The sequence below is a fragment of the Wyeomyia smithii genome, chromosome 3, assembly GCF_029784165.1.
Source record: "Wyeomyia smithii strain HCP4-BCI-WySm-NY-G18 chromosome 3, ASM2978416v1, whole genome shotgun sequence".
Lineage (NCBI taxonomy): Eukaryota > Metazoa > Arthropoda > Insecta > Diptera > Culicidae > Wyeomyia > Wyeomyia smithii.
The window spans coordinates 46476452-46499834 of NC_073696.1; the positions used below are offsets into that span (position 1 = coordinate 46476452).

At 39.4% G+C, this 23383-nt stretch overlaps 3 protein-coding genes across 13 annotated transcripts in view; 1 reads left to right on the top strand and 2 right to left on the bottom strand.

Moving 5' to 3' along the window:
- LOC129731661 (uncharacterized) overlaps positions 1-22226 on the top strand; it is a 176726-nt gene extending 154500 nt beyond the window's left edge. For all 11 annotated transcript variants that reach the window (XM_055691828.1, XM_055691831.1, XM_055691833.1 and 8 more), the window contains one exon: positions 21422-22226. The gene's annotated coding sequence lies outside the window, so the exon portion shown is untranslated. The remainder of the gene's footprint in view (positions 1-21421) is intronic.
- LOC129731663 (zinc finger HIT domain-containing protein 1) lies at positions 22143-22831 on the bottom strand. The gene has a single exon (XM_055691838.1). The coding sequence runs from the start codon at positions 22829-22831 to the stop codon at positions 22358-22360; it is 474 nt and encodes a 157-aa protein (XP_055547813.1). The 3' UTR covers positions 22143-22357.
- A 53-nt stretch (positions 22832-22884) lies between these two features.
- Positions 22885-23383, bottom strand: LOC129731664 (general transcription factor IIH subunit 5). The gene is made up of 2 exons (XM_055691839.1): positions 23189-23383; positions 22885-23071 (listed from the first exon to the last, which is right to left on the bottom strand). The coding sequence occupies exons 1-2, from the start codon at positions 23221-23223 to the stop codon at positions 22885-22887; spliced, it is 222 nt and encodes a 73-aa protein (XP_055547814.1). The 5' UTR covers positions 23224-23383.

The following is a 23383-nucleotide window of genomic DNA, read 5'->3' on the forward strand; positions in this document are numbered from 1 at the left end:
TTCTTTGAAGCATTTTTTCTAATAAATATCTTCAAAGATAGTTAGTAAAACCAGTATTTTTCCTGTATGGACTTTCTTACTGCGACCAGAATCGTTGATCTAGTGTGAGATATGCCCTGTGTTTGCTGTATCCCGCACTTCTATTAATAGCAATATCGCTATTGAGTGACACGCTTATGCATGTTTCCTATCCACAACCCTTCGCTTGATAAAGCAGACTCTGTAATCTTGCGACTACGCAGCTCCCCGAAATCAGTATTTGGACAGTAAAATAAAAAAATTCACGACTTTGAGCTCTTGCACCACTGTGAGGTAGTTTAAAAGTGAACATTTGTGAACTTAAGTATTTTCTGATGTTTTTGTACATGAACCTTCATTATAACCTTTTTAAATATGTTTTAATGAGTTATATCAGTTTCGATTTTCCATCTTCTGGATCACTCGCCATTTTGTTTTGAGGGTAAAAGAGTATTTCGAAAAATTATCTTTTTAGTTTCAAGACATAAAAAGTATATGCATTCTACAATGTTGTAGTACGTAAAATTTCAATTAAGTTTACTAAAACTATTAGGTTGCCATGACTTCAATTTGACTGACTACAGTAGCTTAAGATTAGTTTTTCGGTCTTTTTTTACTCCATACACATGATCATTACTTGGGTATGTTCGACAAAGTTTTAAATAACAGTGAAAAGACCAACTTTGCTTAGGGCACAGAAATGCATGGTGTTCTGCAATGGGAGATATTGTGATTTTAGGGTAAAAAATACTTTTTTCAAATATCTTCACGGACCAATTAGCTATCCTGCAAGCTGGGAGTCACTGTTTTGATAGATTTTATCTGGGGTTTTCAGTGGGTTTTTCTTTTGTAAAGATATTATCAAACAATCTGTGCAAATTCCCCGACGTTTCGGCTGGTTTTGGTGGCTTCTTCGAAAAAAAAGTTTACCTAGGGTCCATCCACATTCCACGTGGTCAGCTTCGGGGTGGGAGGGGATGTGAAAGGTTCATGGTCCATACAATATGTCCATGTGAAATAAGGATGGAACGATTGTTGCCCTACGTTAGAAACGGTTGTTCAATGTGAGGCTGTGATGTAGAATACTATTCGGCGACAATTTATATTCAACATGGTTCTTCATAAAAAACTGCTAAGTGTTATGACCAGAGCCGCGAAATTTCGAAACAACAAAATGTCACACAACAACAATTTCATTCTCTCAGATTGAAAATTATGTCAGTGAAAAAAATGATAATGTCTAGAAACATGTCGAATATATTTGATCTGAGCCAATCCAATGCAAAAAGCCGATGAAGTAAATGAGCACCAGTAGTCAGTACTAGCACTGTCAACCGATTGAACCTAAAAATAATTTCATTTCCAGCTCGTTCGTGCTAAAATCGATATTCACAGCCTTCAAATTCATCTGATATTCTGTTGCTGACAGTGAAAATTCGTAGCTCTGGTTATGACTGCAAAATTGGTCGTGTAGTTCTTTTAACCTGGGAGGGAGAAACGAATACTACACTCAAAACAGAGAACACGCACATGCGTCGTTTTCTGATAGCGTGTAACTATCTTCTTGCTGTAACGCATGCATGACTCAAACGAAGTTTTTAGTAACATCAGGAATTCGTGTTGACGGTGTTGCTGATATTTGTTTGGTTTTTGCGTGCGAAAAAGAAGGAAGGAAATTTTTTTGCTTTTGTCATCACTCACATTTTGACAATTACATATGAGAGCTCCCATAAGTGCGAACAGCCTTCAAAATCTTTTACAACGCGAATAATGTGCAAATTTTACAGACTAATTTTTCGAGTCTGTGTTTTTTTCAATTTGCCGTTGTATAAAACTTTTTTCAGAGTTTTGAGTTCGACCGTAGTGAAGTATGTTCGAAAATGTTACCAAAGCCTTAAATCCAGAGAAGTGCAAGTTTAATAATCGAAGTACGCTAGCATGATTATTACTTAAAGCTTATGTAATTTATTATTTTACGCAAAAACAAACCAAAATATTTTGTGAAATGACAATGAATGCAAAACCTGTTTGCGATGAATATTTTTTCGATTAACTGAAAGGTATCAGTTATAACAATACTCATCGCAAAAAAATGCTTTTTTTTCCTTGGTTCAAATCGACAGTCGATGACAGCTCATTCTGGTTCATTTTGACACTTACACAGCTTTGTATCCGTTTCTCCCTCCCAGCTTTTAACCTTCACCTATTTCATAAATATCATTTTTTGAATTTTCTGAAAACTAACTTCGAATGACCAGAGCCTTACTTGCACGTCTTTACACACGTTTAAAAATGATTCTCGAGCTCGGTGATATATATTACATACCAAGCTATCACGATTTAAACACAATTTACTGAAGATTCAACAAAAAAGTTTAGGAGGTTATGTATGAGACTTGACCACTAGGTTAACGTAGAATTCGATAACCTGTCTTATGTCAATGTATTTCTTGTTGCAACCAGAAGTTGCAACTACAGATTTCAAAATTGCGTCTAAAGGTCGGTTTTAGCTCTCTAGGCATCATCTCAATTTCGGCAGTACTCATATTAGGTGGTATTTGTTCATTTCTGAGTGTTTCACAGACACCGGAAATAACCAGAGTCTATGTGTATTTAGAGTCGCACGAAGCGAAAATCTATCGTTTCGGCAACACAGTTTTTGTGCCGTTTGTTGCCAACAGAGTCTATGTGTATATAGAGTCGCGCGAAGAGAAAATCTATCGTTTCGGCAACACAGTTTTTGTGCCGTTTGTTGCCAAGAACTATACAGTTCTGTTTTTCACCATGCATAAGCGAATATCATATTTTGAAATTCTTCACAAGGTACACAGTTTTGAAAGATTACACCGGTGATGTTTTGTTAAATTTAAGTAAACCAGTGTACAGGTTTAATGTTGGATTAAAATGTGTAAGTAAAACTTCGGAAAAACACATATTCTTTATTACGCTCAATTACAACACTTTTCATCCACTCCTAACATTATCACCTCGTTTATTTACATTGCTCGATTGGTAGCCTCGTTTGACACTGATTTGGTTCCTTCTGTTTCATCTTTGCGGGACTCTTATTATAAACATAGACTCTGGAAATAACCATCTTGATCTTCAAGATGGCGTCTAGAGTTAATTTTAATACTCTGGATATCGCCGGGGTTCCAGAAATACAGTTTTCTCAGTTTCGCCATCTTAGATTGAACAATGCTAAACAAAAACCAGAAGTTGTCATCTTGGATTCAAAAACGATGTCGAACACGATGTTCCGGTGTCCGGGAAAAATTGCTGAATTTTGTAACCTTTCAGCCAAAACTTTGACTGCCCATAACGACGCTTATAGATGATTTTCTGTCCGTGATTTTTATCACGAGCAGTTTGACTGTCGAAGAGCAATCGTTTTCGTTCTACAGTACACTCACAAATAAGAAAGTGCGAGAGAAGAATAATATAGGTTCCCAGGAACACAGTACAACTTGTATTCAACAGTGTTGCCGAAAGGGAATAAGTATTTAAACTCAACATTCATGTTCACGAGAAAATAAATTTATGATTTATATACTTTTGCATATGTAGAACAATAAATAAAAAAAATCAAAACATCCTATTTTTGCTCCAACATTATTAAAAATGAAAGTAGTTTTTGGGGAAAATAAGATAAAGGGGTGCCGTTTGACGTTAAAAAACGATATATCTACGCATACACACCGGACTCGTGAACACCATTATTTCAAACGTTCTCATACACTTTCGTATTCTAAGAAAAATCATTTAAAAAATTAAGATGAGAATAAATAAAATGTTTTCCGACCTTTGGGGTAAAAAATAGCGACGGAAAACTCGATTTCGGGTAGTAGAGCAGCCTATAAATCAAACATAGAGTACATTAACGCAAATACAACAGAAACAGCACCCCCAAATACCTTAATTCCAGCCGCGGAGTAGTGAACGTTGAACCTTGGACAACATGGCTTACTCGATAGCACAAATAACTGCAATCAAATTAATTCCCACTCAGCTGGGTCGCTATCGAAATTCTGCAAAAAAAAGCGCAACGCAGCATAGTGAAAATTCACAATAACAGCCTCATATCTGTGGTCAACTCGGTGCAACGCAATCCGCCATCGTTGCACCTGATTGGTATTAATTTGGTGGTGAAAAGCCATTGTATTATGATCATCAGGATATTTACCATTATATATAAAAACGAGGGGATGTTTTCCGGTTTACAGAGGTTTTAAGAGCAAGAAGTGTGTTGGTGCCAATATTACCCTGCTCCAATTGGCATTATCGCTGTTCGATACACATATTTTTCGTGGACTCTGCATATAAGAACTGTTATCACGAATTACTTCGGCTAGCTTTAACACTTTATCAAAACCATCAATTAAATTGTATTTTTCCAATTCCGATCCGCATTCAAACATCTAAATTCTTAGCGTCACCTATAAAACGCTTGACACCAGCGAGTCAAACCTCAGCCAATAAATAGCGACCGAAATGTTCGCACTTCAAATTTAATCATCAAATTGATTTGATACCAGCATGAAATATTTATCATTTCATCGCAAATATTTCCCACCGGAGCGGCGTCGGTCCCGGACCCGGCGTGTATAAATAAGCTTCCCCGTTTCTTTGCACCTTCGTCGCAAAGGCAAACATGTACACTTCCGAGTTCCGAGACTGGCGGGCTTTCGCCCTCCGAGCTTGGGCAACTCAAGCAGAAGGATTAACATCGTGCGGGGAAGTACTCGCTCGTACGATGGAGTGTACTGAAAGATTAGTGTTGCTTTCGAAAATAACTGCTGCTCACTCAAGTTCCAAATAAAAGTGTCCCTTGCGAGCGAGCGCCGGATGGGTTACAGCTCAAATAGAGGATGGAATACATCGAAGGATTGGATAGTAAGTACCGGATTCCGATCATGATTGGGATTCAAGAACTACTTTTGGTTTATATTACATACGTAAAAGTTCTTCTTACTTGGTCGGAATTGGACTGAAAGGGGTTGCTTTGGGGCGCGGAATAATATTTAGTTCAGCAATTTTCATAAATGCGCCATAAATTATCATAAAAGTTTTTTTAGGACCAAGGGGCAAGACGGTCTTAGTATAGCAAAACTTCATATTTGTACTAGTGACAGATTTTCAGTTCCGTCTTGCCCCTCGCTTGGGACTGAAGTGCACTGCACTGAACGGTTCTTCACGTTTGACACAATTCGCATAGCCTTGCCGAGGAAACCAGCAAGATATCATCCACCTCGATTGGGGAAAGTTATTCCAGCGCTCGCTCGGACGATATCATCGGCAGGATAGTCACTCAGTGGTCGGATCGTCTTCGGCTTAGAGAGCAACAAAGAGCACATTGAACAAATTGGATATTAATTTCCAACATTTGCATGACTGGATAAGGGTGAAATGTGCTATGAATGGACGCCATTGTTATTTGCCATCGGCGGCGTTAGGATGCGTTCGCTATCTGCCGTCCAAAGACTTCTCGATTAGAGGAGTACTTCGTAATCCAATAATCTAGTCTTATGTACGCTGTCAAGGAGCGCACTCTTGAAGTTTCTGTTTGAATGGCGAAGCAGGGCAAGAGGGCGTAAAGTGCGCTGTGTGTGATTATTTTCTGACATGGACGGAGTTGTCGAAAAACCCAAATCAAATATTCTATTTTCATCGTAACAGGTTTTTGCGTTGAAAGCTCGAATTTTTCCGATTAATCTAAAATAAGTTGTTCTCGTGTAAATTTTGATGGGGTTTCCCCCACTCGCAAAGCGCTAAGCGTGTAAGCCTTTTGTCAATATTCTCGTTTTTGTCAGACGACGGCCTGTCGTGGAAGAGAAGCTGGGTGGATAAGTCCTTTGTACAGCTTACCGCCTGAAGAATACTTGACCTTGATTCGATGGTACTACTTGTTACATTAGAATAACCCGCAGATTTAGCGCGATAAATTTTCCAACCTGGTTCGTTACGCTTTGAATGGTTAAAGTTGTCTTTCGCTATAAATTTAAAAATCAAAACATGCTTTCGTTATCTCCGCGCACATTCTTACACCGTATTTGCTATGATTGAATATCGTGTTAGTGAAAATGGTTCATAAATCTCACCCTAAATCTACCTTCGTTGTCGTGTTACTAGTAATCTGGCAACCGCTTTTCAGTTAGCATATTCTCCGCGTAGGGTAATGTATCATAAATGGACTCAATCGAAATTGTATTGTGGACCAATTTTTCACATTCTTGTCCGTGGAATATTGTCCTTATTCCTGTAAACAAGAAAAATCGACTCTTTCAACATATTCCAAATTGCTCCACTCGTAATACATCACCCTACTCAGTGATCTGCGAAGAACCGAGTGAAACTTCTACACTACACCTGATTTAATTTCGTCACCATCCGGTCGGGATCCCTTCGCAAACGCAATCTCACCCCAGAACGTATTCCGCCACCCTTCCGGGCAATGAAACACAAATATTGAGGTTGATGTTCTCCTGACTACGGCCTTTCCAGCAGTTGGTAAAATCAACGTCGGCCTAAATGAATAGGAATATTTGCGTTGTTCGACGGGCGATGAAGTCGGAAGTTTGATGATTAATTCACGGGATCATAACAGATGATACTGCCTCTGCTCGTTCTCTACCTCGGATTATGCTGCCAGGCCTCCGGTGGTTGGCGCCGGTGAACAATAACGATGGGTTGGACAGATTTCCGGCTCATAGGGGCTAAACGGTGTAACGGCGCTTCGCATCACTACCTAGCTGTCTTCGATAACTTTTGCGGTCGGAATTAATTTGGCTAAAAGTTTCCTCGTTTCCGCTAGCGCAGCGCTCTCAGAAGTTGGTCTTTTGTATTAAACGAACTGTCATGTGTCATGAAACAGCCGAGAGCTCAATCTATACATTTCCCCCCGGTGAACGTGAGTGTAGAACTGAGATTAAAGAATGGTGACGAGTTTCTGAAAATTTTACTACAAAAATAGTAGAGAACAACGTTTACTCATCGATCTGTTCTGATTCATTTAATCACATCGTGCGCTTCCGGACCTCGACTGAACGCTTCAGCTTTCCCGTGTCTGCTTCTTCTGCTCGTCGTGTTAAATGGATTATTCATGTTAGAAATTTCCATTTAAAGTTCCGCAGTCGCATGTGAAAGCTGTGTAACACGTGTCGGTTTTAAATTGAATTCTTGAAGTCGTTCGGCCGGCTGACAAATCCATACCACAAGCTATAACGCAACATCCTCTTCGGTGGCGGTTATTGCGGTTTGTCTTGTAAAAGCCACATGCTGCAGGAAATCGAAATTTTTTATCTCTACACTTTCTCTTTTTCAGCCATCTCGAGAGAAAAGGCTTTTAAGCGAAAAACTTTATAAAAAGGTTATTATCGCCATTAAAAATGATTCCGAACAGCGGTGTCGACTTTTGGGAGAGTTTTTTGAAAGGTTGTGAATCTTATTTAAATTACTGAAAACATGTCTACAATCAGTCCTCCTTGACAGCAACAGCAGAATTCGGAAGCTGTGTTTGCCCTGAAAAACATGAAATAGCATTTCCATTCTTTCGTCGGAAAAGGTTTGTTTAATTGAGCATGAAAAACTTACGGTAATAAAATTCTCGTTTGTTCGAGTGGGTTTCGTCTCATTACCGTTTGCCTTTCCGACTTTTTCTTCTCGTACTGTATGCGTTCCTGTTACTCAATTTGATCAATGAAATAATAAATTCCGTCGCTGGGCAAACACAGTCCCAACACGTGGGACGCACAACATCGAAAGCCCCGAAGGGGTTTCCGAGTTGTTGTTATAGTACGACTGCTGAAAGAGAAACAAAAGAACGCCGGCGCCACCCCGTTGGGGTGAATCAATTTGAAAATTCGGGAGACAATTAAACAAACAAAATAAATTTCCCAAGTTTACGTGGGTTGCCGCCGTTATGATCGATTCATCGAATGAAACCAGCCAAATGTGTGCGGATAAAAGAAAAGCCTGAAATTGTCACATCGGTGACTTTCGAATGACGAGCGCTGTTAATTGAATCGGAAATAACGTTACTATTGATTAAATATGATCCGATAATTTTACCGTGATTATGCAAAATTATTGCACGATTTTATTTTGACTTCCTCAGTGTACTTGAAAAATGGACCATTTCGCGCGAGGCTAACAGAATTGTACACAGGTTTGGCGAAACGAAACGCTTTGGGCTCTTATAAACTCCCTTATAGTTGGATGTTATATTTGTTTACCAAACCATTATTTAATAAATGTTCAAATATTAAAAAAAAAACAGGTTGCCAATGTTTTTCAAATAGTGTAAAAAAAATTTGGAATTTTTTATTGTTGTACAAACAGTAGAATAGAGAGCGGGGGCCTAGTGTGGTTGGTAACGTCTCCGCCAACCACGCTCGACGCCTGGGTTCGAATCCCACCGCCGACATAGGTATCGATGGTTGTGAGGTGGCGTGATCCACTCACAACCAACCCAACTGGTCTAGATTCAATCCTAGCCGACACCGGGAGATTTTCTGAGGCGAAAAATCTCTGGGATCACGCCTTCCATCGCATGAGGAAGTAAAGCCGTTGGCGCCGGACCGTTAATAAACGGGTCGTGAGTTAGGGTCCTGGGTGTGGAGTCGCCTCCCTGGGCGTCGGTGATTGACCACAACAGTGGCGGAACTAGACCGACGGAAAATAAGCGAGAATAAAAAAAAAAAAAACAGTAGAATAGATTTCAGAGTTTAAACATCGTTTAACACGTCACGTGTTTTATCAACAAACAATTCTTGAAATTAATAAAAAATCAGAGGCGTCTCTTTTCGAAAAAATGTATTTACGCTATAACGCAATCTTCGTCAGGTGCATAACTTTGTCCTGTTTCGATAAATCAGCTTCCAGAAAGCACTTCTAGTAGAGGATGTTCACCGATAATATTATCGATTTGGTGAGAATGGAGAAAGCACAGACTAACAGACATAACACTTCGAACAAATTTTCAATAAAACCATCGTTCGGATGATTTCAGTACTTTACGTTAGTAACACTAGCACCATCTGCTGCCGTGTTCGCGCTGCGTCATGCATTTCGATATCAGCGCTAGCGTTACTGCGTGTGTCAAATGTGGAACCACAAATATGTATGAGACTAAGACAAGACGTGACAGCTGGTCACCGTTACATTCAACCAATTTGAACCGGCTGCTGATTGGCTAATTTCGATAACGCAATCGTCACGTAGGAAATACAACTTACTTTTTACTTTTTACTGTAAAGCAGTGGTGCTGGAGAGTAATAATTTAGCTATTATAATTGTTCATAAATAATGATGCAAAAGTATGCAAGGCACATGATATTACCGAGTAATGTATTTCACTGTTATAACTTTAAAAATGCATTGATTAATCGTTTATTACTATTTCGGTTGAAGTCCAAGAAACTTAGAAAGAAAAAATTTGGGTACCAAGAAACTTAGGAAGAAAAAATTTGATAGTAGAAGTATGCTTTATTGAACATAAAATAATAAATAAGAATTGAGTATTATTCGCCTATATATTGCAGTTTTAATTTGTTTTATTTTCATTGACCTGCAGAAGTTGTTAAAAATAATCACTCTGGCATCAACGGTATGGAACGTTCAAAAAAATTTCGACGGGGATGACGGCCGTTACGAAAAGAAAAATAAGAAGCCAGCTGTCGCGTCTTGTCTTAGGTATGAGATTGCATGACAGCGCCCCAGAAGGGGTTTTTGCGCGATGAATATTTTTCGATTGAAAATTCGAAATGATCCTTTTTTTTGTGGCGATGGAGCTAGGTTCCAGTGTTACGTCTGTTAGTCTGTGCTGAAAGTATTCGAATACCTGACAAATAAATATTTTGATTTTATGTACCCCAAATATATTACTAATTGAATATTTTTCTGACATTTCACGAATTATTTTATTCAATAACATTGTGTTTTTTTTTCATAGGGGGGGATGTTTTGTGATGAATTAATTATTTACTAATATTAATTCAGAATTTTATTGTTTCAATAACATTGTTCTTTTTGACCTGTAAACTGTGCAGGAAGGTGCTAAATGGTAGTTAAATCCCAGGCGTCTTCCTCGACAGCGCACAACCACCAGGTACGGGAGGTACCCCGGAGTCTACATCCTCTTCCTGGTTCTCTGCTGAGTATAGTTTTAAGGGCTATTCCCACTGCTTCCGTTCCGGGACCGGGCCGTGGCTGTTCCGCGTGTCGTCCGGGCTCGTTTGAGATTGATTGCATGCGTTCTCATGAACGCATTCACACCGACGCGCCGTGCCCAGACCGGGGCAGCGTTGAGTTGCCGTCGTGCTGCCGCAGTGCGAGAGAAAAACTATCGTTGCCGACGATACTTTGTGTTAGCCGGAGAGTGCACGGAAGGCACTCGGGTGGATGCGTGTATGTTGTAGTGACATATTTCGCGCGGAGTGAGCTGCGGTATGAAAAAAAGAGAAAGACGTTCTTTCACATACACACATCAACATTTCTCAGCCAGAGCGCAGCGCGGGCACGGTTCAAGCACGGCGCAGTGTGAATGCATGAAAAGTCCCGGACGAGCCCGGTCCCGGCCCGGTCCCTGAACGGAAGCAGTGGGAATAGCCCTTTAGAGGCTCTTACGTCAAGCATTTTGGCAGCTCCTGGCATCCTTGTGCTAGTGCCATGAACTCGGCTTCTGTTGAAGATAGAGCAACGCAAGTTTTCTAGTGGGTGCCCCAACTTACCAAACCACCGCCGAACTTGAGTACATAACCAGAGTTGGTTTTTCGGTCTCCTTCGTCTCAAAGCACTCTGTAGTGTCGTCTCCGAAGCTTAGATGCGGTTGGTTGGTTTGGATACCGCACAGCAAACTACACACCAAGTTTCGGCACGATTCCTTTGTAAGAGTAGTTCGTCCTCCTCCTTTTATATGACGTAGGCAGGATCGATAAGAATCTTGAACGGCTTGGCATTTTAGTGTCCAAACCACGCAACGATCTTGTCGATATATCCTGTCTAATACAACACATAGTGACCGTCTTGCTTTTCAATTCTTATTCCAAGTAACGTCGCAGCTCTCCTAGGCTTGAGAATTAGAACTGCTTCTCCAGCACCAGCATCTTATCGTCTCGAATATTTCTTGTGAGTAGCAGCAAACGACCATGTTGTCCACGTAGATGATTATGTAGCTGCGTTTCATATTTAGCATCCTCACGTACAGGCAAGGTTTCAAGTCGGCAGGCTTTTTTATGTCCTCGTATTGCATTAGCACGCTGTCCGGACCGGCAATGGTCGAAGCGTGGATTGACGAGCAACGGGAGCGAAAACTTCATCGTAGTCTATCCCGTATTTCTGCGTAAAGCTTTGTGCGACCAACCTGACCTTGTATCGCACCATCTTGCCGTTTCCGCCTCTTGAAAGTCCACCTAGATGCTCTCTCGACGGAAGAACGATCGCTGCCTTCTTGATCGGAGCATACCGCATCGTTAATTAAAAAAAATTGCCTTCAATCCCTTTGCAGGTGGCCCACTTTCTTGCAGCAGTGGCAGGCCAGGGTTTTCTTTGTACCCTGTCCAATTTTCATTGCCGAATCTGTCCCGGAGCCTAGCCGTTTCGCAGTTTCGTCCAAGTGTTTCCACTTGACAAGTTCCAGGATCAGGTCCTCAACCGAACAGGTCTCAAGATCGGTGGTGACTGTATCAAATAAGCTTGGGAGACTCTTCAGGATCATCGCGACCAATATATTCTCCTCCAGATTTTGTACGAAATCCGCAAAGCATGTCCTCTCCTTTCGAATAACGTTTGTCACAGATTCGCTTCACGAGACCTTTGACATGAGGCTCACCTTTAAAATGTGGAGCGCTTTCTAGGCTTTTTTTGTGGTCTTTGAATAGCAATCCGATAGTCGCCCATTGAACGCAGAATTCAGCATCGTGATACGTCAATAACGGGTGACAACTAAAAAGTTGGAAGTTTTTTCTACAGCTGTCAAAAAAAGGTGGAATGACTTAAAGAAAAACTGTTCTATTTCTTAGAACTAACAAATTGTAAACTAATATCACAGGTGCAACTAAGGAAAATTTCTAGGGGGGGCTAGTTTTCATGTATGTAATTTGAAAAGGCGGAAAAAGGAGTTTTAATATGCTTATTTAATAACGCTTAAAATAGTGTCGTAACAGCAGAAAAAATCACTTCGGGATAGAATCTCCGAAGATGTACTGAATATCCTGAACACAGCGTCAACGCCAACCTCTTTCAGAAACACTGATTTGATATTGAGGAGAGCCAGGTTTGGTAAATGGCTGGGCAGTGCTTTTTAACAGCACACCCGTACTAGCTGGAATAAAATAGACCCCATTGTGGTTCAAGGCATAATGCCCTATTCCTACCTCCACGTGTTACCGACTGATACGATACTGATACGAGCAACCAAGGGAAAACCGGTGAACCGGTGGGAACTTGGTCGTATGCAGACTGGATAGGGGTAGTTGTTCTCCTTAGAGAGCAGCTTGTCTGAACCCCACAGGCTAGGGGCGGCTCAAACAGCGACTGATCCGGACCGAACGGCTGAACTATGAAATGCGGTGTCTCGCCAGCTACACCTATGGCGGCAGCCCCGTCGCGAGACTAGGCATCGCAGCCCTAGTAAGGCAGCATACTAAAATAAACATACTACGAAAAATCAAGGATTCAAAACGAACCGGAACAATAGGCAATGACCCAGCCGACGAAATAAGGACGACAATTAGAAGCTCGGTACATGTAACAGTAGATCGCTCAACGCTCCGGATGTCGACTGGATTCCGCTGGATCAGCTAGAATCCCGCCACTTCGACATCGTTGCGCTCCAGTAGCTTTGCCTGAAAGGAGAGAAGGTACGGTGGATTTGTGACCGCAAGACACAGTACCACCAAAGCGGTGGCACAACCAATGAGCTTGATAGCGGTTTTATAGTGCTGTGCAGGATGCAGAGTCGTGTGATGAAGTGGCAGGCAATCAGCGACAGGTTGTGTTTGTTGAGAATAAAAGGCTGGTTCTACAACTATACTATTCGCAATGTGCACTGCCCTCACGAAGGAAGACCTGATGCAGAAAAAGAAACGTTCTACGCACAGCTGGAGAAACTTTACGATAGCTGCTCGCGTAGAGACATCAAGATCGTCATTGGGGACATGAACGGATGGAAAACCTGCACAGCCTGTACACCGTGACGAACGACAACGGCCAGCAAACACAGCCCAAAACCGAGTAAAATGGCGACAACTTCTTGATACAGCACGAGTTACTACAGCTCTTGTCTGACTGGTAAGATGAGTAAGAGAGCTAGGCTTGAGAAACGATCCTGGGTGCAGAACTAGTTCTAAGCCAATGAATAACGACATCTCAATTTGTGTTGATTTTGATGCTCTGATAAGTAGTATGGAATAGAATAGATGAAGAAAAAAAAAAGTAGTATGGAATGTATTTATTTTGAATACAATCATTCTCTGGAAAATTCTAGGGGGGGCTAAACACTTTCTAGAGGGGGCTGAAGCCCCCCTTAGCCCCCCCGTAGTTGCGCCCATGACTAATATTGAACATTTGGAAAAGATCCGTTACCTGCCTTCCGACGAAGTTTGCTTATGATGCCAAAACAAGAGCGTTGTACGGCCTTCAAGTCCGCTTTTCGAATGCATCTCTTGATTCTACTGATTAACTGTTCACAATTCGTTGATTTCCAGGTATTTTTGCACCGAAGGAACTCAAAATCCCAAAGAAATTTTCGTTTGGACGACACCGAGGTGGATTCGTTGGGTTGCGTATTTAGGGTTCAAATGGAGTCGAGTGGCTGTTCAGAAACGTTTGTTGTTTTTAACGTGCTGTGATGATATTTTCTTCGACCAAAACACATGCTTTTCAACTGTATGGTGTTTTGGAAAAAATGGAATCATAATGTTGTTCAAACATTCGTTCTGGTATATATATATATATATATATATATATATATATATATATATATATATATATATATATATATATATATATATATATTTATTTTTATATATATATATATATATATATATATATATATATATATATATATATATATATATATATATATATATATATATATATATATATATATATATATATATATATATATATATATATATATATATATATATATATATATATATATATATATATATATATATATATATATATAGCCAAACCGCAGACAGACGTCCAAGCTGAGTTCCAAACTTGTGTAAAGATTTTTGTAGTATCAATTCGTAACCAGATAGCGCTACCAGTGACGCCAGCCTCATACACCAGCAAAAAAAATGTATTGCAGCGATAAGGTCATCAAGCGGCGCTAGTATACATGTGATTTATAACGCAATTCTCTTTGAAAATTTACACGGAATTTTCGATCAATGTTGTTCTTGCTTGGACGTCTGTCTGTGGCCAAACCTTTACAAGTTTCTCTTGTTCTATTGCTAAACAATGAATAGAGAATGCTGCAAAATTGCTCCCTCACAGTGGTTTTTAACTGGTGGTTCACAAACCTTTTGTATGGTCAACAAAATAATGATCAATTATGGTGAAAGCACAGACTAACAGACGTAACACTGGAACCTAGCTCCATCGCCACAAAAAACGTTCATTTCAAATTTTCAATCGAATAACAGTCAACGCGCGAGAACGTCGTCTGGGGCGCTGTCATGCAATCACATACATATTTTGTAGTTCCCCATTTGACACCTGCAGTAACGCTGGCGCTGATGTCGAAATACATGACGCAGCGCGAACAAGACAGCAGGTGCTAGTGTTATTAAAGTAAAGTACTGGAATCATCCGAACGATGATTTTATTGAAAATTTGTTCGACGTGTTATGTCTGTTAGTCTGTGGTGAAAGTATATAAAATCAAACATAAACATAAAATTCAACGCTTTCACGGCCTTCGTGATGCACTTTATTATTCCCCAGGACTTCCACCGTCACCATCAGTTATACGAGTCGAATGAAAAAGTTAGTCAACATTGCGCTTTTAGAAGAGACCAGGCACCTCTGACATGTGAAACCTAGTTGCCAAATTGGCGGTTTTATTCATCGCTTATCTCTCTCTTTCTCTCTGAGTATCTCTACTTGCAACCAGTCGTTTTGCATTTGTTAATCCCCCCACCGTTTTTAAGCTCTTGAATCGCTCCCTTAACTTCCACCTGTGTTGGTTGCTCCACAGCTAGTCCTACATTCACCTTTTGGAGGAAATTCGCCACCATTCACCACACTAACTCCTTTTTTAAGTGATAGATTTTCTTCGATTTATTGTTTAGTAAATTTAAACTGTTGGAAGTGAAAACAAATCATATGAATACGATATTATCGAAAAACTCTCCACCTACACGAATTCCTTACTGCTGGATGCTAAAAAGCACTATGCTCCAGCCCGAACCGAAGATCCCATCTAAAAGTTTTACAAGTTTATGTCGACAAACCATCCTGGGATGGCATTGTGCAGCTCGATTCGAGCGATTTTCGCTATTTTCGAGTACGTCACATACTACCAGTTTTGCTTTAAGCTCAAAAGGAGCTGTCTTTGTCATTTGTCCTTGTTCTCATCTAACCCGCAAAGTCAAAAAAAAATACGAAAAATGGAACATAACACCCACCAGAGATCATTTAGTTTTGTTCGAGTTACTCGAAACAAAATGCGCAATGTCACCCCTGGACCGTCCGTCTTATCTCTTTTTTGTGACGTCTTCGTGCAATGAATAATGGTGCAGGTTTGAGAGAAAAGAAGGTTTTTTGTCCGATGCGATAAGGTGCAAATAGAAATACTTAGAGAGAGATGAGCGGTGAAAAAAAGTGAATTAAGGCATTCCATGGAAAATAGGTTAAAAAAAATTTTTTGGCATATCATTTCCAATTTTTTCTAGAGTGATAAATTTTCAACATTGTAATGTGTAGCTAGAAAAAAACACTCAATTAAAAATTCAGAGTGAAAATGTCAAAATACTCAAACGTTCATAAATTTTTGTTTTTCATTTTACCATCACCAAATTTTGACAGATAGTAGTACATATTGTCATCTTCAATGTGTAAAAAAAAATATTTTTTTTAAAAGGTACTTTTTGAAATATTTAATATTAATTTGGCACAGAAAAAAAATATTTTTGCAGTGTATATATTTGTTCTAGAACCGCAATTTTATTACCTACAACTTTGCTGAAGGCATCATTTCAATCAAACAAGTCGTTCTTATGATATAGCAATTTTTATCTATCAGTCACCATTTTGAGTAGCCCGTTTTGAGCAGTATTCACGAGTCTACATGAAGGACTGATATCAAAAATTGCTTTTTTATCAAAAAGGAACAACTATTAAAAGTTTCAGCGAAATCTGAAATGTTCGATCAGAATCGATGTTCGAAGTAGCATGGAATGACTCGATTGGGAAACTGAGTTTTATATGTAAAAGGTGCCAAACCCCTTCCCAAAACGCAATGCTGACTGACTTCGATTCGTTTAAGGTGAAACGGGATTGTGGTCTTTTCCTATACAATTTTGAGATTAGTTCTTTCTACTTCTGTATTTTGAACGTAAAAAATTCGGCTTCCACTAAATAAACAGCACTCATATTGCTACTTCAGGCATGCAACAGTTGTGAAAACAATTGATCAAAGTTTCATGTACGTAGTCTTTATAAATCAAGAAAAAATTAGATTGAAAAATTCGAGTTGATCGCGACCACGTCCCGTTTCACCTTAATCTGTGGTGACAATAGAGATAAGTGACTTTTCACCTACACACACTAGTAAACATGTAAACCCGTGTAAGGTTGCTTTTGTTTCCTCCGAATTGTAGTTTATCGCATCTCGTTGCTTCGACTTTGATCGCTTTTTACCATTTTTGGTCGAATAAATTTAGCAGCTTCTTCCGAATTCTGATCACGAATGAACAAACTTATTCAAAAACAAGTTTAAAACATATAATGAGTGTTCAACTGAATATTTTTCCAGCTGCTAAAAACATAGCATTGCAAACAAAACAGCTATTTGTAAATATTTTCCTCAACTAATGTCACTAACACATTCGTACGTAAAAAGGTCTATAGAAGTCCAAAGGAGTAACGAAGTTTATCGCAGAAATTTGTTTGTTGTGTTTTTTGTGCTTTAGACAGTACAAAATATTCTCACTGCTCATCTGGTTCTACATGAAATATGCATTTTTTTATCAAACATTTCACTCCTCGTTATCTTAGTTATCGCTGAAATTTGAAATTCTGCTTTCGTACTTTAGCTGATTCTGCCTAAGCAAATATTCTGCCTTTTGCGATTTTACCTTTCGGTAGATATATCAAGCTCGTTGCGCGATTCATTTTGCTCGGGTACTGTGCGTTGTACGGTTCTTCGAAACGCATGAAAGTCAAGTAAAAAAGTTTACAATGGCCCACTTCCGGAACGAAAATGTGTCCGTGAGCACTATTTTCTAGATCCTGGAAACCCGAAACGTCGATCAGAAGACCGGTAGTGCCCGTCCGGCGAAGATTATGACGAAAAAACAAGTACTTACTTTACCTTATGGGCTAACGGACCGTTAACCGGTCTAGGGCCGAACGAATTAGAGATGTCCAGCTTCTTCTGTCTTGGGCAGCCGCTCTCCAGTCTCCTCGTACACCAGCAGATCGTGCATCTTCTTCCACCGCGTGCGAGGCCTACCACGGAGTCGACGGCCTCTTCCTGGTTCTCTACTGAAGATAGTTTTGGCGGTTCTCTCGTCAGGCATCCTGGCTACATGTCCAGCCCCCTGAAGCCTGCCCCGCTGTATTACCTTCACTATATCAGCATGTTTGTATACCTGGTACAACTCGTGGTTCATGCGTCTGCGCCACACTCCAAGGACAAAAACCGTCAGTATTGCCGCTGGTGTTGATTTAAGCAAGAGTGTACACACTCAAAATATATTTCACGTTATAATTACCGGAAAAGTTATGTGAATATTTTCCACTGTCATTTTCACGTAGATTTTACGGGATTGTCATCTGAGTTCATCATGAATTGGTGAGATTATTTATCCTGTGAATCTTATTCAGCAGACATTGTGAAAAATAAACCGGAAGAGTATTTAATCAGTATCAATCTTTATTTCTTAACACAAACCAATCTTAACAGCAAGCACGCACATCGCATCTCGAAAAATCTCACCCTTCTTTTTCTTTTCTCGCGTTCCCCTCTCTCACAACACTCTTCCCATGCACGCTAATCTGTAGAATCTAGAAATGGTTTTAAATATACACAAACAGTTAAAGGTAATAACCTCTTAGAGCAAGCCCACCAGTGGCTAAATTGAAGTTTCTAAAGCTAGTTTGGCAATTCCCACCATAACGCGGCAACCGCACCGGGCGTTGCTATGTTGGTTTGGGAAATAGCAATCCCCACCTTGGGTAGTAGCGAGCTATTAAATTTGGCAACGCGATAGCAACGTGCCGCATCGTTGCTATTTGATGAATAATTGTTGTGCTCGATAGTAAATGTTCATAACAATATTATGAAAATAATGAGTGTTTCGAACATAATTGATCGGCCCCGGAAGACGAAACGCTTTGCCTTGTTCAAACACGTCGTAGGACGCAAGTATCGGCGTGAACCACTCTATTTTAATTTAGATTGACCTGAAATTTTACACAGGGTGTTTTTTCAGGCGGGTGAACATTTATATTTTTTTTTTGAAATTCGAGATGACCATTTTGGTTGGCACTCTAATCGACACGAAGCATAAAGCACAAGATTGGTCAACCTTGTCATTATTTCAATAAACCTGGAAGGTTTGAGCGAATTGCTCGGGAGTATTACCGACTATTGCTGCTGACTCTTTTGAAGGCATGTTAGTCTCAGTTTCCCGTTGCGTACGGATGTTGAATAAAAAAACATTTTCCGCATCTACAGCTATTTTAATTTTCGAAAACAACGTAAGACGAATTCGAAGCGGCGTCGGAAATGGTCATCGGTGTAGACCGGTGTTTCCGAAAAAAAAAACATTGTTAAAACGCTGGATGGCAAACTTCCTCAGCATAGCGGTCAATATTTTACCGTTTTCCAGGCTGAGAGCCACCCCGAATCTTTCCAAAAATCCTTTTCATACTCGCGTATAAAAAGATTTGTTTCACGAAATAATTTTCTTCGTCACTAGAATCAACCAAATACTCGAGAACAATTTCCGCGTTCTACATTTAAATTTTGTTTGTATGCAAATTTGCAAATATTAATAGCAAATTGTAGGAATCGAGACAGCACAAAGTACAAAACACAATTAATGACAGTTCACCGTGCGTTCGTGCGTGTGTTATCGATAATCTGGGAGAACGAAAACAAATTTAAAACAGAGTTGCTTGAATTAAAGGGGATATTTTATAAAGCAGAAAGAACGCAGATCATTCCGGAAACAATTGACAGACAGATAAATTGGTTATTACTAGATGCGCAGAATTTTTGGGAAATACGACACACACAAACATTTTGCTAATGCTAGCTAGTGACGGTCTTCAGAAATTAGCAACTGCCGGTGTTAAAAAGAAATAGATGAATTGGTAATCCCCAATAGCAACGACCGGTGCGAACATCGGTTGCTATCCAAAATAGCAACGGCCAGCGTTGTGAAAATAGCAACTCAAATGGCAACTCACCGGTGCGCTTGCTCTTAGGTAATAACATCTGATACCCTACAGACATATGCATTTCATGTGAGTTTCACGTAAAATTCAACTACCGGTAAAGTGGAAAGCATTTGATTATCTGATAGCTGCTACGTTTCATACAACGTATAATTTTTAAATGTGGTTTCCCAAATAAGAGACAGAAAACAATTTCCAGGAATCGAAATATGTTGCTTGATAAATCGCACGAGCATGCATATTCGTCAATTCGTAAATGAATGGAGCGGCATAAAAAAAGATGAAAATTACGACATTTGGCGACGACATTCACTGTTAGCTGCAACTGTTTATGTTCAGGTAACTCCTCGACCTTTGAACTAAGTCTGTGTGAAATCCGTAAGCTCAAAACTCGATGTCAAATTCTTTTGGGTTTTTGAAAGCTCACATATTGGCAAGCTATCGGGAAATTCGATTTTATTTTCAGAGACTCAATCAGACAACATCTTCGCCATTTTGATTTCTATATATTTTCGCACAGAGAGTTCACGCAATACTTTTTTAAATGACATTCGGTTTGACGTTGCAATGTTCAGGTAGATGCTACGTGATAAAACATAGTATACATGTGATTTTCACGTAGATGTTATGTATGTCACATAAATCATGCAAAATGACAGAGAATGAATAAGTACAGAAAATTTCACGTAACAATAATGTGAAGAATATTTTGAGTGCAGTTACTCCTTCCATAGTCAATCATTCGGTTTATTCGCGTTGAAAGAGATTTCGAAGGCTGTTCGCACCTACGTGAACTCTCGTATGTAATTGTCAAAATGTGCGTGAAGACAAAAGCAAAAATATTTCCTTCTTTCTTTTTCGCACGCAGAAACCAAACAAATATCAGCAACACCGTCAACGCGAATTTCTCCTGCAGATAAATTATATAAATTTACCTCTAAGAGTATAATCTCAACAAATTTTCCAAAAATTGGTAGGTTCAGTGCAATTAAAACGAACGTGCTAACTCTCACAACATAACATCTCATTTCATAATAAGATGATTTCATGATGTGTGTCGAACCCGTAAAAATACGAATACTGCTTCAAGAGTTTCAAACATTTTGAACCATAGCATATTAATCACAAAAGAGTACTATCCATACAAATAAAGAAAGATCAGTTAAGATAACGAAATTTTCTTCCTATGTAATTTCAAACTAAGCGGGTATGGAAAAAAGACAATTTACTCACCAAAACATTTACATTGGTTTATTTTGCCTCCTCAAAGCGTACACCCGGGTGCGCGGTCGTTTTTTTTTTTTTAATAATTCAAAACTTGAGTTTACTTTAAATGCTACAAGCACCTAACTCTTTGAGCATTTTTACTGAAAAGTTCTACACTTAATCTTTTTATAAACGAAAAATGTGTTCGAACAAAATACTAATATGCCAGTTTATGTATCTAAAACTTATAGTTCAGGGGAACTGTCTGATATATATAGGACCAAATATTCAATCATCAAAATTGATTAAAGATTCATATTTACTATAATAGCCAAATGTATAAACGTACGATTGAAACTGTTCTACCAAATTGAATACACCCTCTTAACTGACAGGAGTTATTTTGAGTAACTAGCAAGCTCTCGAAAGGCGAAACCGGTGAAATCAGCTACAGCGATTTATCATTTTTCATATATAAATTCAATCAACAATATCGAGAAATAATTGAAAATGAAAAAAAAATATAATCACACTTTCAGAATTTTTCTTTCAACTTACAGTAAATATGGAAGCATCGTTTGGGTCGCGTAGCTGATTTTACCCTGTGGCTTCACCCGCGAGATTTCCTCCGAAGCGTCAACGCAGCGCATGTTGACTAGACAAACATATCAGGCATGCGACACAGCATCGAACATGCGACTTTCAAATCCGAAAAAAAAAAACGAGAGAACAGCTTTGTGCGCGCGATTGTACGAGTGAATGTAGAGTTCTTCGAAAAGAACGATATTTAAATTAGCGACCGCAGAGTAACTAGTGTGAATACATAGCAATTGACGAGAAAAAAAAAATAAATAAATGTTTTATGCGTGCCAAAAAAAAACCGAGAGTAGATTAAAGAAAAAAAAGTCAAAGAAAACTATACCTAGCGATCCGTTAATGTCTGTTGTTCAAAGAATTCCGTGATGATGACTATAAAAACTTGCGCAGCGCATTTCGAGTAATTCACGGAACATTTCGAAAGAGTAATCGTAATGAACACTAAGACAGTGCTGTTAGGAGATCTCGAACCTGTGACTCTAGATTAGTTTGATAGAAATTACTACATTTATAGCTCAAATTTTGATCGAATTGACTGTTGAATAGCAAAATTTTGGCAACAAATATGTTTACCGAATCGGTAAGAAACGAAGAGGAAGGATTAGATTTTTAATAAAATATATTCAATATTCCAATAAAGTATTTACGGACCATAGACTTATAATCTTTAAATCCACTCAAATGTTACGTTTAGTTAAATTTTGTACTAGTAGTTTATTTGTAATCGATAATGCGTTATTAAAGAAATAAATTATCGGGAAATATCAAGTGGTTGTTTTAATATCTGACAAGCCTTCAGTAGTGACTTCGAATGAATTCAAACAAATAGAGTATCTACACAACTTATAATCTTATTCAGAATAAATACATCCTCATAACTTCAAAGGCTAGATCACATCCTAAGCGGTCCACTTGAGGCAACGTGTATCCTGATGGGTCCCGAGACAGCGTACACAGCAATACCGGGTACCGCACGCAGTGCAAGTATAGCTCGATGGAAAGCCACAAACGGCACAGAAATGTCGCTCGGGAAACTTCGATGGTGGTGCGGCAGCCGTGAAATAATTAGGCCCATCCGGTCGTTGCATTTTGTCTTCCTCCAACAGCTGGGGGAAAGTTTTCCTGTACTTGGCCCGATAATATTCGGCACCTTTGCTGCGTTTCGTTTTTTTCTTCGTATTGTTAGAGTTGTCCAGGTTGTCCTGGAATTTAGGGATTTTCTTCGACATAACCAAATCTGCATGTGGGTCTTCATGGTAGTTGTCCTGCTCGAGGGCCTCCAGTGCTTTCCGAGCACGACGTTTCCTGGAAGCATCGTCCAAAACACGTTTCTTGTCCGCTTCGCGGATTCTGCCTGACTCGCGGGATGTCATTCTTGTGTAAAAACAGTCGAGAGGATGTGGCGGTCTTACGAATTGTTGAAAAGTTAAGCTTCCTTCTCGTGCAGTGAAACGCTGATTCGGTCCATTAAATCATCAACACGGGCCTGTAGGGTTTCGATGATATCCGTGGAAATAAACAGATGTCGCTCGTCCAGATCCTGAATAATGAATTTACGACCAAGAGATTGAGTTTCATCCAAGTGAAGCAGGAATTGTTTCATAGCCGGATCACTACACAGAAAAGAATATACCAGATGCATACTTTAGCAGTTACTTATATTTTTTGCAAATTTATATGCCGCAACAGATGTGAAAACGATTGGGGCATCAACGTCGTGAAAAACTTACCATTCAACAAGCACTCCTTTCATAACATTCACCATTTCTGATGAATGAAGAAAAAGGTGTTCTCTCGTCGCACAATAGCTGAAGTATTTTGAGAGATCGATTTTTTCTTATAACACTATTTTTCTATCTCCAATGTTTGACCATGAATGAGCAGCTCGCAATACGACAGCGTTTGGATCCTTTTAGATTTATTTG